At 39.4% G+C, this 16,315-nt stretch overlaps 1 protein-coding gene across 2 annotated transcripts in view; it reads left to right on the forward strand.

Annotated features, from left to right (window-relative positions):
- FMN2 (formin 2) overlaps positions 1-16,315 on the forward strand; it is a 454,592-nt gene that overhangs the window by 306,971 nt on the left and 131,306 nt on the right. Inside the window, exons 13-14 of one of the 2 annotated variants that reach the window (XM_083176392.1) lie at positions 14,704-14,833; positions 15,973-16,065. In XM_083176392.1, the coding sequence (XP_083032518.1) occupies positions 14,704-14,833; positions 15,973-16,065 (223 nt within the window). The remainder of the gene's footprint in view (positions 1-14,703; positions 14,834-15,972; positions 16,066-16,315) is intronic. The other variant, XM_083176393.1, reaches the window with a different exon arrangement.

The following is a 16,315-nucleotide window of genomic DNA, read 5'->3' on the forward strand; positions in this document are numbered from 1 at the left end:
ACTTTTTCCAGTTCAAGATGTCCTTTTTATAGTGTGGGGCCCAGAATTGTACTCCATATTCTAGGTGTGGTCTAACCAATGCTTTGTACAGTGGCATAAACTTTTGAGTCCCTAGTTTCCATACCCCTTTTTATACATGCTAGAGTTTTGTTGGCCTTTTTTGTTGCTATGTGACATTGAGCGCTACACCCCAGTTTGTTATCTATTTGGACTCCTAGATCCTTTTCAAGTACTGAATTACCCAATGCCTCCCCGCTTAGGTTATAATTAGCACACTTGTTATGCCTCCCATGGTGCATGACCTTGCATTTATCCACATTGAACCTCATTTCCCACTTTTTTGCCCACTCATCTGGTTAATTAAGATCATTCTGAAGCTTGGATACATCCTCGGTTGATCTAATTACTCTAGTCAGATTTGTATCATCCGCAGAGATGGAAACATTGCTGAGTATTCCCACCCCAATATCATTGATAAATATGTTAAAAAAAAGTGGGCCCTAGTATCGAACCCTGTGGCACTCCACTGGTACCATATTTGATCATTTATTTATTATTTATTTATTTATTAACAGTTTCTTATATAACGCATAAATATTCCGCAGCACTTTACAGAGAATATTTGAACATTCACATGAGTCCCTGCCCCAGTGGAGCTTACAATCTACATTCCCTACCACATGTACATGCACACACATTCATTCTAGGGTTCATTTTGTTAGGAGCCAAATAACCTACCAGTATATTTTTGGAGTGTGGGAGGAAATGGAGTACCCGGAGGAAACCCACGCAAGTACGGGGAGAATATACAAACTCCTAGCAGTTAGGGCCATGGTGGGAATCAAACCCATGACCTCATCGCTGTGAGGCAGTAATGCACTGTTTACAACCATTCTCTGCTCTCTATTACATAGCCAGATCCCTACCCATTTTATTTATCAACCTCTTGTATTGAAAGCTTTAGCAAAATCTAGGAAGACCACGTCTATGGGGTTTCCATAATTAAGGTTTTTGCTGACGTCCTCATAGAAGCCTAGTAAATATGTTTGACACAATCAATTTTTCACAAACCCATGGTGGTTAATACTAAGTAAACTATGAAGATCTAAATATTTCTGGATACCATCCCTTAAAAATCCTTCAAATAATTTACCCACTATTAATGTTAAGCTCACAGGTCTGTAATTAGCTGGGTCATCCCTTTTTCCTTTTTTGAATATTGGCACTACCTCTGCTATTCTCCAGTCTTTTGAAACCTTGGCCCTTATTCTGATCGGTGCGGATTTTTCCGCATGCGGTCGTACCGCCGATGGTTTTCGACTGCGCATGTGCAGAGGTCACTCTGCGCATGTGCAAGCGGTTTCGCCGTACGTATTCTTTAGATGCCGCACAGGGGGCGGAGAGGGGCGTGAAGGGCTACTTAGCCTCATTACCCTATGCATACGCCCCGCGTTTCATGGGCGTTCCCATGCAAACGCAGGGCGTATGCATGGTAATGAAGCCGTGACGCATGTGTAGGGGGCGGGCATCTGACATCGCCGGATGTCAGCTGCCCGCCCCCATACATGATTTCATACGGACAAGTGTCCGTGTGGTCTAGGGTGGCGGGCGCTGGTGGAGCGTGCGGCCCTGCATTCGATGTTCGGCGACCATCGAATGCAGGGGCTGCTCCCAAGATGGAGGAGGCGTATCCCCGTCCACTTTCATGCGGGCCGCCACATATCCGCGTACGGACGGAGGTGGCGATCCGTATGGAAGGCGGGGATTCGCCTGCACGGTCCTGGCCGCATATTTATGATCTGGCCGCACTGATCAGAATAAGGGCCCTTACCTGATGAAAGTGAGTTATCAAGAACGTAATGCAGAGGGGTTGCTAATTTCTCCCTTAATTGGATTACTACCCTAGGATGAATCCCATCTGGGCTTGGTGATTTGTTTGTTTTCAGTCGTGAAAGCAACATTAAGATCTGGCTTGTTCGTCCCATTTGTGGTATCTGTACATTCCACTGTCTCCTCTCCTCTAGTAAACACTGATGAGAAGAACTCATTTACCAGTTCTGCTTTCCCTTATCCTCTGTAAAGCTTTTACCATTGATATTGGTTAATGGACCTATGTTCTCTTTAATTATTTGTTTACTATTGATGTATTTGAAAAACTTCTTGTGATTGGTTTTGCTCTCAGTTGCTATGCACTCTTCATTTTCCCTTTTAGCTACTTTTACCGCTTTACAAATTTTGTTTAATTCTTTGTACTGGTTGTACGTCTCCTCATTCATGTTATCCTTATAAAATTTAAATGCTCTTGTTTTATTGTTGATTGCTGTCCTTACTTTTTTGTTCAACCATGATGGCTTTTTTTTATTGAATTTACCCTTATTGACTTTTGGGATTTATTTAATAGTTAGCGAACCGAGCACATTTTGTTAGTGTTTCCCACATTTCCTCTGCATTCTTCCCCTCAAATAAAGTTTCCCACTGAATTTATTTTAAAGATTCCCTTTATAACCCTTAAATATAACGACAAACGCTGAAATAATTGCACGCCAGCACAAACTTGTAAAAAATGTATGACAATGCTTTACTTTAAAAATTAGCTTAATTACAGGTATTTGCAAATGCAGACTAACACAAGAAACATAAAATTGATTAGTTAATACTTAAACAGTAATTCTAAATCAAATCAAAATGGAAACATATCAAGGACAGTGATTAGCCATTAAACCTCCTTCATAGTTACCTCCAGCCCCCTGCTTGCCTGTTCTTCCTCAACTGCTTTCTCTTCCTTCTCTAACTCTGATATTTAAACCTTAATCACATTAATTAATTACTCATAAGCATTGAGTCTTATGCTGTGTACACACGGGGGAGATATATTGCTCAGCCATATATTGCTGAGCAATATATGGCTGAGCAATATATTGCTCAGTTTCTCCTGTTTATCAGCGACCAGAGATGGTCGCTGATGAAAATGAAACTGCCCGGGGGAGCCCGGCAGTGGTAATCAGCTGGTCGCAGGAGCATGTTCCTGCGACCAGCGATCACCACAGGGGCAAAAACGGGAGCGCGCACCCGTCGATATATCGCCGGTGCACACTCCCATTGCGGGCAATATGGTCGCTCAGCGACCATATTTCCCGCGATTTTGGACAAAATCGCCCCCGTGTGTACGCACCTTCAGTGGCAAGCTCTGTTTTCAATAATGATGTCATAATTAACCCAACAACCAACTTCCTTGTTACTAGGGAAAGATTCAGTGGCGTTGGGGTCTACGCATGTGTAGCCCTGTTCCCATATTATTGATAAGTTTGTGGAGACTAGCTGGATGTCCTCGTTCTCTGTACTGTCAACACCACATTCTTAAGCTTATAAAATCAAAAACAATTTTCTATAAGAAATCACTCTTCCAGCACTCTTCTGAATCTTCAGCCATTTTATAATATTTTTATGCAAGTTATAGTTGACAAAATGGTTGCTGCTTCTAACAAACACATGCTGCTTAGGGCAAAGGGTAGGCCTCATACGCTGTGGCTAGTACCTTGTGCAACAAGCTAACGCCATCTGCAGCAATAATAACAGTATTTAAGCAAACAGAGTATAATAAAAGCATAGAATTATTGATGCGTTTAATTTCTGTTTTAACACCTGAATAATTCAAAATTAGCTTTTTTGAAATATAATATTTTAACTGGTCCTATATGTTGTAGTTTACAGAAGTTGATTTCCAGTGAAACCATGTTGTGGTCACTGTTCCCTAGATGTTCTATTACTTTGGTATTTGAAACTAAATCTATGTTATTTGTTAATACTAAATCCAATAATGCCTCGTTACGAGTTTCTACTGTTTGTGTGATAAATTGATCCTTGAGTAAGTTTAGAAACTCCCTGCTTTTTACTGACTTACATGTCTCATTTATCCAATCAATATCTGGAAAGTTAAAATCCCCCATAATTAGTACCTGCATTATTTTTTTTATGTGGTTTAAGAGTAGAGACTCATCCCTTTCATTCACATTTGGCGGTCTGTAGCATACCCCTATTAAAATTGTATTATTATGTTTTTTGTAATTTTCAGTTATATCCCACACAGCCCCCATATTATCTTCATATATCCCCAAGCTCAATTCCTTCTAACACGGTGTTAAGTTATTTCTTACATAAAGGCACACCCCCCCGCTCCTTCTATTTTCCCAGTATTTTATGAAGAGAGTATGTCCCTCCATGTTTAATGCCAAAGTGTGCGACTCATTACACCAAGTTTCTTTTATACCTATAATATCATAATCGTCCCTTGTGGCCACTGTTTTCAGTTCCCCAATTTTTACTGAAAAAAAGAGGGGGCGAAATTCTGCACTCACTTTCAGTGTTAGATTAGTTTTCAGGGGCTGCTGAGCCTTAAGGGTTTACCAAACCCTTCTTGGTTCATCTACTGTATGATACAATTGGGTGGGCTCTATTTTATCCCCATTTAACCAGTTTTGTAAGCAAAAACATTGTACTTTACATCATTCTTCTATTTATATCCTTATACGCACATAAATAATTTTACAAACACAATAACAAACAAATATCTAAAACTAGGTTTACCCACATACCGAGGAAATCATCCAACATTAAGGCAGCGCTAACCCCCAATTTTTACTGCCAAGCTTCTTGCATTAGCCAGTAAGCATTTCAGTTTACATTTATTTGTATTTTTCAATACAAACCTTTACGGTTTGGTTGTGATCTTTTTTTAACATCAATATTTTTATTGAAAAGGTTATTTTTTCAACAAATTTATAAAGGGCGGGGGTACAGAAAGAAGAAAAAAAAAAAGGTGGGGGGGGGGTACATAGTAGGGATAACATACTCAGATTCTACAAACATATATACGGTTTGGTAGAGAAATAACAATAAGAAAAATAAAAAAAACATGGAAGAATAATATCATAGCAAATCCGATACGTGAAACACATGGAGTGTAGACATAGGTGGAGGGGCACATATTTTAGGAAATAGCCATCATAGAGATACAAATTTAACCTCAGAGGAGACCAAGGATATTGTAGAGTTTTATTTTAGGGATCATATATCTCTCTTATCCCAATAATGGTTATTGAGATTGAAATATTATATAAAATATATTTATTATATCTGGTATTGATATAATAACATATATATTTGACATCTGCAATTATATTCTAATAGACTTTACAATACAATATGCAGAGTACTTGTCATAATTTGATTCCCCAAATATGAGAGTTCAAGACTTGTAATTTTAGCTCCAATTGGAGGATTTTATTTATAGGCAAAACAAACCATACAGAATAGATTAACACAGTGATTGTTGTATATGCTATTATATATATATATATTTATATACGCCTCCTTGCTTATATTACATAAAACGACATTGACAGACAGACTGCTACAATACTGACATAACTTATACCTATACCCATAAACGAACATTCATAACTACCATATTTACTGTTAGTCTCTAACTCCAGCCCATTGCTTCGGTTCCGTTCTCTCTCCTGCTCCTGTCTCACATCTCTCCTCCTGACTCACTGAATGGGTTTCTTGCTGACTGTCCGTGTGTCTGTGAGTGAATGTCTACTCTGAAACCATGTTGTGGTCACTGTTCCCTAGATGTTCTATTACTTTGGTATTTGAAACTAAATCTATGTTATTTGTTAATACTAAATCCAATAATGCCTCGTTACGAGTTTCTACTGTTTGTGTGATAAATTGATCCGTGAGTAAGTTTAGAAACTCCCTGCTTTTTACTGACTTACATGTCTCATTTATCCAATCAATATCTGGAAAGTTAAAATCCCCCATAATTAGTACCTGCATTATTTTTTTTATGTGGTTTAAGAGTAGAGACTCATCCCTTTTATTCACATTTGGCGGTCTGTAGCATACCCCTATTAAAATTGTATTATTATGTTTTTTGTAATTTTCAGTTATATCCCACACAGCCCCCATATTATCTTCATATATCCCCAAGCTCAATTCCTTCTAACACGGTGTTAAGTTATTTCTTACATAAAGGCACACCCCCCGCTCCTTCTATTTTCCCAGTATTTTATGAAGAGAGTATGTCCCTCCATGTTTAATGCCAAAGTGTGCGACTCATTACACCAAGTTTCTGTTATACCTATAATATCATAATCGTCCCTTGTGGCCACTGTTTTCAGTTCCCCAATTTTTACTGAAAAAAAGAGGGGGCGAAATTCTGCACTCACTTTCAGTGTTAGATTAGTTTTCAGGGGCTGCTGAGCCTTAAGGGTTTACCAAACCCTTCTTGGTTCATCTACTGTATGATACAATTGGGTGGGCTCTCTTTTATCCCCATTTAACCAGTTTTGTAAGCAAAAACATTGTACTTTACATCATTCTTCTATTTATATCCTTATACGCACATAAATAATTTTACAAACACAATAACAAACAAATATCTAAAACTAGGTTTACCCACATACCGAGGAAATCATCCAACATTAAGGCAGCGCTTACCCCCAATTTTTACTGCCAAGCTTCTTGCATTAGCCAGTAAGCATTTCAGTTTACATTTATTTGTATTTTTCAATACAAACCTTTACGGTTTGGTTGTGATCTTTTTTTAACATCAATATTTTTATTGAAAAGGTTATTTTTTCAACAAATTTATAAAGGGAGGGGGTACAGAAAAAAAAAAAAAAAAAGGTGTGGGGGGGGTACATAGTAGGGATAACATACTCAGATTCTACAAACATATATACGGTTTGGTAGAGAAACAACAATAAGAAAAATAAAAAAAACATGGAAGAATAATATCATAGCAAATCCGATACGTGAAACACATGGAGTGTAGACATAGGTGGAGGGGCACATATTTTAGGAAATAGCCATCATAGAGATACAAATTTAACCTCAGAGGAGACCAAGGATATTGTAGAGTTTTATTTTAGGGATCATATATCTCTCTTATCCCAATAATAGTTATTGAGATTGAAATATTATATAAAATATATTTATTATATCTGGTATTGATATAATAACATATATATTTGACATCTGCAATTATATTCTAATAGACTTTACAATACAATATGCAGAGTACTTGTCATAATTTGATTCCCCAAATATGAGAGTTCAAGACTTGTAATTTTAGCTCCAATTGGAGGATTTTATTTATAGGCAAAACAAACCATACCATACAGAATAGATTAACACAGTGATTGTTGTATATGCTATTATATATATATTTATATACGCCTCCTTGCTTATATTACATAAAACGACATTAAACAATTGACAGACAGACTGCTACAATACTGACATAACTTATACCTATACCCATAAACTAACATTCATAACTACCATATTTACTGTTAGTCTCTCACTCCAGCCCATTGCTTCGGTTCCGTTCTCTCTCCTGCTCCTGACTCACTGAATGGGTTTCTTGCTGACTGTCCGTGTGTCTGTGAGTGAATGTCTACTCTATCTCTCTCCTTATATCACAAATTCATGGATTGAAGTTCCCTGTTCTCATGACGTTATTGAATTTATGGATGCTAATGGTGACAGGGTCTCCTGCTTGTCTAGACGCTAGTGGTAATCTCCATTGCGAGATTTCCTGTTTCTGGGCTCTCCCTGTGCATCAATCTATTTTACACTCCTGTTGTCAAAATACACCATTGCGTCCTGTCTGTCCTGCAATGTAACTTGGATGATGTACTAGCAGTCTACATTCTCCAGAAAGGAAACCAGATGGCTGGAGTCTGGCCCATAGTGTCTATATAATATTGCTTACTTCATTAATAAAACATGGGATTAATCCGTTTCATGTATACTGTATTAAGCATTTGGCCTTCTGTCTACAATACAGTCTGTCTAATATACACTGTCCCACAATTCTGCCTTACAGCACAGACTACCTAAATACAAATATTGCTACATTCTGTAAACATTTAAATGATATACATATTCAATGTATAGCTACATTACTTTATAGTATCAAAATAATATTCAATTTCTATGCAAACAAAATTATATATGGTAACAATATGTAGGAGAAAGTGTGTTCTAGGGAGCAGTAGCACTCTATTCGGATCTGGGATGGTCAGGAGACGTTGAGCCACGTTCGTTGAGGCTGAATTGGCCAGGTCACAAGGGTGGGCACAGGGGGAGTGGAAGAGCCTACACCAGCTGAGGCATAGTTATGCCAGTAGGACCATCGCGCCAGCGGGGATGAGGCAGAGTATGAATATGGCATATATTCCGTCTCCATAGTATAGCTAAAGTTGATTTTCTGTATAACTTTTGAGAGCTGGGGGGGGGGCAGGCTGTTTCCAGGATTGAGCCAGGGTAGCCCGAGCAGCGATAAAGATATGACCTAAAACATAGCTCTTGTGGGTCAGGACAGTGTCTGGGAATACGTTTAAGAGCGCTGTTGATGGGGAAAGTTGCAGTGGGATGTCCAATACCCGTCTTGCTAGTTCAAATACCTCTTTCCAATAAGTTGTGATGATAGGGCAAGACCAGAAAATGTGGAAAATGTGGCCAGTTTCCCCACATTGTCTCCAGCATAGTTTAGAGCACGAGGGCCAGAAGGTGTTTAATCTGTCTGGGGTCAGGTAGAGTCTATGAATCAGTTTAATATGCATTTCGGTGTGGTTCAAACACCGTGACATATAATGAGAAGAGTTGGAGATATTTCTCCATTGGGCATCTGTGAGTTTTATGTCGAGATCGGTTTCCCATTTTTCTTGGGCTTTTGATTTGGGGGTGTCAAGTAAGTCTAAAAGGGTTTTATACCAAAATGTAATGTCCCCACTGGAGTTCGGTTGGTTAAGGCGAGTAAAGATTAGTGGGGTTAAAGTGTGTGGAAGGGTAGCTCGGCGGTTGGTTGTGATCTTGATGCGCTACTGATTTCTTACTGAAAGTTTTTTCCCCAACCCCCCTTCTCCAACCTCCATTATCTTGCTTGCCCGTTCCTCACTATTCTGACTTATGTGCCCATAGTTTCTATTTGTATCCCTCCCCTATGTCTAGTTTAAAGACTCCTCCAACCTTCTAACCATCCTGCCTCCCAGCACTGCTGCCCCCTTTCCATTCAGGTGCAATCCGTCTTTGCTTTATAGATGGCACTTGTCTGAGAAGTCTGACCAGTGCTCTAGGAACCCGAACCCCTCTTTCCTACACCATCTCTTTAGCCACGCATTAAGCTTCATGAGTTCAATCTGTCTCCCTAGACTAGCGCGTAGCACAGCTAATATTACTGAGAAAATGACCCTGAATGTCCTTGCTTTTAACTTACATCCTAAGTCCCTGAAATTGGGACACCCCACCTGCCACTAACTTGGTCATTGTGCCAACATGCACCATGACCGCTGGGTCTTGCCCAGCCCCCTCAGTAATCTGTCCACCCAGTCCGCGATGTGCTGTACCCGAGCAAGCGGAAGACAGACTGTACAACTATCGCGGTCCCGGTAGCAGATTGCTCTATCTGTCTTACGGATGATAGAATCCCCTACCACCACCATCTGTCTTGTGGTCCCTGGTTCCCTAGCCCCTGCTTAGCCTGATGTGCCAGTCTCCTGGATGCTAGAAGTACTGGTCACATCCAGGCCCCACCAGTTTTGAAGTACCATTCGCAGTAGTTTCGTCCAGTCTGGGGAATCTACCCAGATTTGTTAAGTCAGCACTGGCCTGCCTCTTCCTCCCCCTACTACCCCTTCTGGCTCACCCTCCTCATCTATCTAATACCCACTTATCCACCAAAGTTTCCATCATGAGTCGGAAGCTTTCTTCTAATTTGGCAATGGCCTTCAGAGTTTCAAAGGTCTGCTTTAGATCAGAAATCTGGGCTTCCAAAGCAGCCATCTCTATGCATTTCACACAGATGTATTCTCCCTGGATCTTTTGATACAAGTGCGCATACATCTGGCAAGATACGCACTGAGTGAGATTGAGTGGGGTACTCATTGCCTTTTTAGGGTGAGTACTACAGCTAAGTAAAAGGGTGCTATATACTATATTATATTATGCTATTTTATACTATACTGTGGATACTACCTGGGAGCTATGCTACTGTAGGGAATCTATATGGGCACCTATACCGGTATCAGAAAAAAGATAAATGAATAATGAAGAAGGAAGGAAGAAAAGAGACTACTTGTAGCAGTGCTGATATACCTATACAGATCCCACAAAAGAAAATATTCTAAAACAACCCAATACCATAAAACAGCACAATACGATTGAAATACTTTACAATAAGTGGGAGAAGAAAAGAAACAAGAGAGAGAACAGTTTATACAGTATAATACTTGCTGTTCTCAGCTGCCTCCGATCATCCTGCAGCACACCGCACCTTGGCCCTTATTCTGGTTGGTGCGGCCAGAGCCGCACACGGGGCTCCGGCCGCACAAACCAATCCCCGCCCACCCTACGGATCGCCACGGCCGTCCGTACACGGACGGCTGGCGATCCGCATAAAAATGGTGGAGGCGTACGCCTCCACCATGGTGGGAGCTGCCCCCTGCATTCGATGGTCGTCGACCATCGAAGGCAGGTCCGCACGCCCCGGCAGCTCCCGCAAGCTGAGACCACACGGACAATCGTCCGTGTGGTAGCTTGTATGGGGGCTGAAAGCTGACATCCGGCGACGTCAGCTTTCCGCCCCCATGAGTTGCGTCATGCCCTCATTACCATGCGTACGCCCCGCGTTTGCATGGGAACGCCCATGAAACGCGGGGCGTATACATAGGGAAATGAGGGCATGAAGCCCCTCACTCCCCTATACGCCCCCTTTGCGGCGTAGTAACGTTATGTGCGGCGAATTCGCCTGCACATGCGCAGATTGACCTCTGCGCATGTGCAGACGGAAAACATCGGCGGTACGGCCGCACGCGGGCCGTACCGCTCGAAACAGAATAAGGGCCCTAGTGAGGATATCTGCTGCATATGCCATCCTGTTGACCACAAAGCAGCAGCTGTTTGGTAATTATTTTAACTCTCCGAGACTAACTATTGAAAAACCATCACGCCCCAAAAACATCTGGTATTGACACGAAGAAGAGGGGGAAGATGATACCCGCACCAGTCTTTTAGTAATGAGACTTTCTTATCTTCTCCAGTACTGGTATTTTTCAGGAACAATGTTCCCACTATTTAACAGTAGGAGGTGCTACCTACTACTTGAATATAGACACATAACAAAAACAAGGAAAGAAAGTATGATGTAGGTGCACTGAAAGTCATTTAGGGGGAAATTTACTATAGGAAATTTGTAAAAAATAGGTGTATTTGTATTTAGAAATACACTTATTTTTGACATTTACTATCCCAAAAATACGGCAATTCGTATTCGTATTGATAGCACATCAATATGAATACGAATTGCCGTATTTTCGGGATAGTAAATGTCAAAAATAAGTGTATTTCTAAATACAAATACAGCTATTTTTTTTACAAAATTCCTTTAGTAAATTTCCCCCTTTAATGTCACATAAAATTTAACTTTTAATAATTTTTCAATAAAAATCGGTGAAATATTAAAATGTAATAGTAAGAAATAAAGAGCAGAAATTAGATTAAAATATGAAGGCCACAGCTCTACTCTGTCCTATATTTGCAGGGTTATATTATCCCTGTATGTTATCATTTGTGTCCTATTTGGATATATTTTGTCTCAGATTATTTTCTCCGAGATAGTTGTCACATTACTGTCTATTATTACAGTGGAAAAAGTGACAGAATCTTGTGACTCATAATAATTATCACTAAGGCTAGATAGCCTTCCAATAGGTTTAGTGTTACTTCTGTGTGTTGAAGCTAGATGTGTTCTTAATGTATGATTTTTATAAGGCAGTTCAGTAGAGATGTCTCTTTTCACCTATAGATATTGTGCTGTCTGTTGATTGGACAGTGTGTATATATACACCATCAATTATCCCATTAATTCTTGAATGAGGCTTTTATATACATAAACCGTCTTGCATTTTTATAATAAAGGAGTGGTATTCCAGGTTCACAAAGAACGGTACTGTTTGAGCTAAGGGAGATGAATTTTATAAGCCGCTTAGTATTTATTCGCTATTACCCCACTCAAACAATATTGTTATATATCTGCCGCGGATTGTTTGGACAGTGTGTGTAAATAACACCAATCCTCCAATCTGCGGTATTACCCGTTTCAAAGTAATGCTTTGGGTGCACAAATATTCTTGGGTTTTTATATTTTAGAAAGCTAGGGTGAGATATAATAGGATGAGAGATTCAGAAAGTGAGAGATTTGGTAAGAAATCTCCAGGTTTTTTTTAAAGCGGCAATCATTTAAACTGCAAAATCAAACTAGTTTTGCAGTGTAAATGATTGCCACTTTAAAAAAACTGGAGATTTCTTACCAAATCTCTCACTTTCTGAATCTCTCATCCTATTAAATTTCACCCATAGTGTTCAGATTTCACATATATTAATGCTGTTGAGTTTAAGGGATATTCAGTTTATCAGCCACCTTATATTTATCGGCAATTTTCCCACTCTAACAGTATCTTTAATATGTGTAGATGACAACAATCCTTCAATCTATAATATACCCAATTTTCAAATAAAGCTTTAATTATACAGGTATTAGACGGATAATGTTCAGGTTTTCACAAAGATTAATACCATTGAGCTAAGGGATATAAGTTTTTTCAGCCGCTTTGTATTTATCGGCTATTACCCCACTCAAATAGTGTCTTTGTATAACCGTCGCTACTTATTGGAAAATGTGTGTAGAAAACACCAATCATCCAATTTCTGCTATTCTCAGTCTTTAAATGGAGTTTTAATCATACAGGCATAATAGAGAGACAGTATTACGGCTTCCCACTGAAAGATGTTTAAATTAGGGATATATAGTTTATTAGCCATTTTATTTTGGCTATTATCCTATTCAAAACAACATCACCATGAAATTGCCACTGGTTATTTGGCAATGTGTATGTGTCACACCAATTAACCAATCTCTGCTGTTCTCAAGTCTCTAGTAGTGTATTTATTTATACAGACAATTTGGGCTATTATAAGAAATGGTAATATTCCGGCTTCACATACAAAGATACTGCTGAGCTGCGTATAAGGTTTTATTAGCCGCTAATTTGCCGGCATTTACCCCCGCTCATATAGTTCTATTCAGTGGCTGCCATTGGTGATTATGACAACTTTCTATCCGTTACAACGGATCTGTAGCGGCTATTATTATCCGTTCATGTGGTTGTGCTCTGCGGGTGTTTAGTGTGCCGCTCACCCGCTCAGGCAATATAATGTGCCTGCGTCTCCAGCACCAGTCGGCTGTTAGGCTGTTTAGTACCAGTAACACTCATGCTGCGCTGTGTCTCTATTAGCTGCCTGCATATGATTTTTTCTCCAACACATCTACAAAGCACACATTTTTTAGTACACATTAACACATTTTAAGGACATAAACAGAGGAGCTGTGGTCATTGCTAGCCAACGCCCTGAGGAAGCTTAGGTGAAACGGCCGTTGGCTAGCAATGACCACAGCTGTGTGTTTTGTAGATGTGTTATTTACACACACTGTCCAAACAATCCGCGGCAGATATATAACAATATTGTTTGAGTGGGGTAATAGCCAATAAATACTAAGCGGCTTATAAAATTCATCTCCCTTAGCTCAAACAGTACCGTTCTTTGTGAACCTGGAATACCACTCCTTTATTATAAAAATGCAAGACGGTTTATGTATATAAAAGCCTCATTCAAGAATTAATGGGATAATTGATGGTATATATACACACTGTCCAATCAACAGACAGCACAATATCTATAGGTGAAAAGAGACGTCTCTACTGAACTGCCTTATAAAAATCATACATTAAGAACACATCTTGCTTCAACACACAGAAGTAACACTAAACCTATTGGAAGGCTATCTAGCCTTAGTGATAATTAATACGAGTCACAAGATTCTGTCACTTTTTTCACTGTAATAATAGGCAGTAATGTGACAACTATCTCAGAGAAAATAATCTGAGACAAAATATATACAAATAGCACACAAATGATAACATACAGGGATAATATAACCCTGCAAATATAGGACAGAGTAGAGCTGTGGCCATCATATTTTAATCTAATTTCTGCTCTTTATTTCTTACTACTACATTTTAATATTTCACCGATTTTTATTTAAAAATTATTAAAAGATAAATTTTATGTGACATTAAATGACTTTCAGTGCACCTACATCTGGTATTGAACTGTTTTCCTAAGGTGGCATAATAGGAACGGGAGTCCACTTCTTACAGTATTTTCATTTATTATCAATATCTACATTGCACATTTGTGTTTAATATTTTTATTATTAAAATGTTTGCTCTTTTTCATGGGACTGACTCCCCCACTACCAATTTTCTGCTCTTGGCGACACACTCCTTGCAGTGCCAACTATCGCTACCTTGGTAGCTGTCTTTTATGTGTGGAAATCCAGCTGTGATACAGTACTAGCCAGTGCCTCCCCAGCCACTGATATCACCGCAGTTCACTGCATTTATGGTACATAGAGCTACTGTAAAATTTAATAACAGAGGTAGTAGCCTTTAAGAGAAGAAAACTCTAAAAAAAAAACGTTATACAGTATATGTCATAGTATTTGCTAAATAGTATAATCTGATATATGTTATCTCAAACTTTTATTCTAATTTCTGTGTTTTTATTTTTCAGAATGCTGGCAAAGAAGAATGTGCTTATATTCTCCCAGAACCTCAAGATCTCTTTCAAGCTTCACATATGAAGTTTGAAGACTTTATAAAAGACCTTCGTAAAATTAAAAAAGATTTGCTTGGTACTATATGTTAAGTGAATCTGTATTTTGTTTCAAGAAATTACTAAATTTACAAAAATACTGTATATAAGAAGACATGAGAGAGAGAAAATAATAATTATGACAAAAATTACAAAATATGAATAATAAATAGTCTATTAGTAAGGAATAGGAATAGTATGGGGCGTCTGCACCCCAGGCTATCCCACCACCCTCTACATCCCCTCTCCCCTCTGGGGGTGAAATTTCAGTGGGCACTACACGCGCTCCAGGGGGAGAGTTTTTCGGACGATATTGCGGCATGGGGTGTGTGTGTGTTGGGTGCTTGATTACTGCTGATGACCAGTGGGGGGGGGGCAGCATTGATTCATGGGCGAGATCTGGGCGGGAGTGGGGGGGAAGGGATGCTCACTTACTTACCTGCTCCCCGCTCCCTGCTTTCTATGGTACCTCTCCTTGGCAGCTTAGTACCGCCCTCCAAATGCCTAAAGCTGCCTAGTGGTGGCGCCGGCCCTCTGGGGTTAGATTTAAGCAGAAACGTGGTCCTAAGATTATACTGCATGTGGATAAGGTTAGGAATAGGAGTAGGAGGCTAAGGCATTAGTGGGGATGGTTGTGGTTAGGCTGTAGGAAAGGAGGACAAGGCTTGGGGGCTATGAGCAACAAGAACACCAGTACCCTATATTTAATACAATAGAAAGGGATTAGTTAATGATTCAGAGGTTGGCGCAGTTTCAGTTACTTTTGCAGTTGGCTGATGGTTGTGGACCTGCGCATGCTCAGGAGCCACACCAAACATGCCGATTTGGGGTTTCAATGTTGCTCACACTACCCAAAAAAGCCGCAGAATGGCTGACATGCTGCTGTCGTTTGGGCACATCAAAGAGGAGCATTCAACAAAATGGGCCCATTTGTGGGTGTGTTGAAACCAGTGGCTGCATACTTGGCTATCTTCACTAATTCCGATGCAGCGATTTGTCCAGATAAATGGATACTCCAATATACTATAGAAAGTCGTTTCAAAATACACTTGATAATAGTTGTTCAATTTACTGATCTACAGTATATTAGACATTTTGCTTTGCATTTAAAATGATCTGCGTCATGATCTGCAACAGAATGTATATATATATATATATACACAATTAAATACTTCTCTGTAATTTCAGCATGCGAGACTGAAGCTGCAAAAGTATATCAGAAGTCTACAGAAGAACATTTACAACCTTTCAAAGACAACATAGAAGAGTTTCAGTCAAAAGGTAAAACACACACACATATTATTATTCTCGTTTATTTATATGGGGCCTGATTATACATAGATGAGCAAAAGAACAAAACAGGAAAATTAGGACAAGTACAAGTACAGTATAATGTGGTTTATGTCTAGTTATTAAAACTTATGAATTTTTAATTAACCGTCTTGCAATTAATTCAGCCAGCGCTGGCACAACCATCTTTTTCTCTAGAGTACAATCTGGGGAGTGACTACCCCGTGCCATCTGCTGCTAA

Source organism: Crinia signifera, chromosome 3 (assembly GCF_055691185.1).
Source record: "Crinia signifera chromosome 3, ASM5569118v1, whole genome shotgun sequence".
Classification (NCBI taxonomy): domain Eukaryota; kingdom Metazoa; phylum Chordata; class Amphibia; order Anura; family Myobatrachidae; genus Crinia; species Crinia signifera.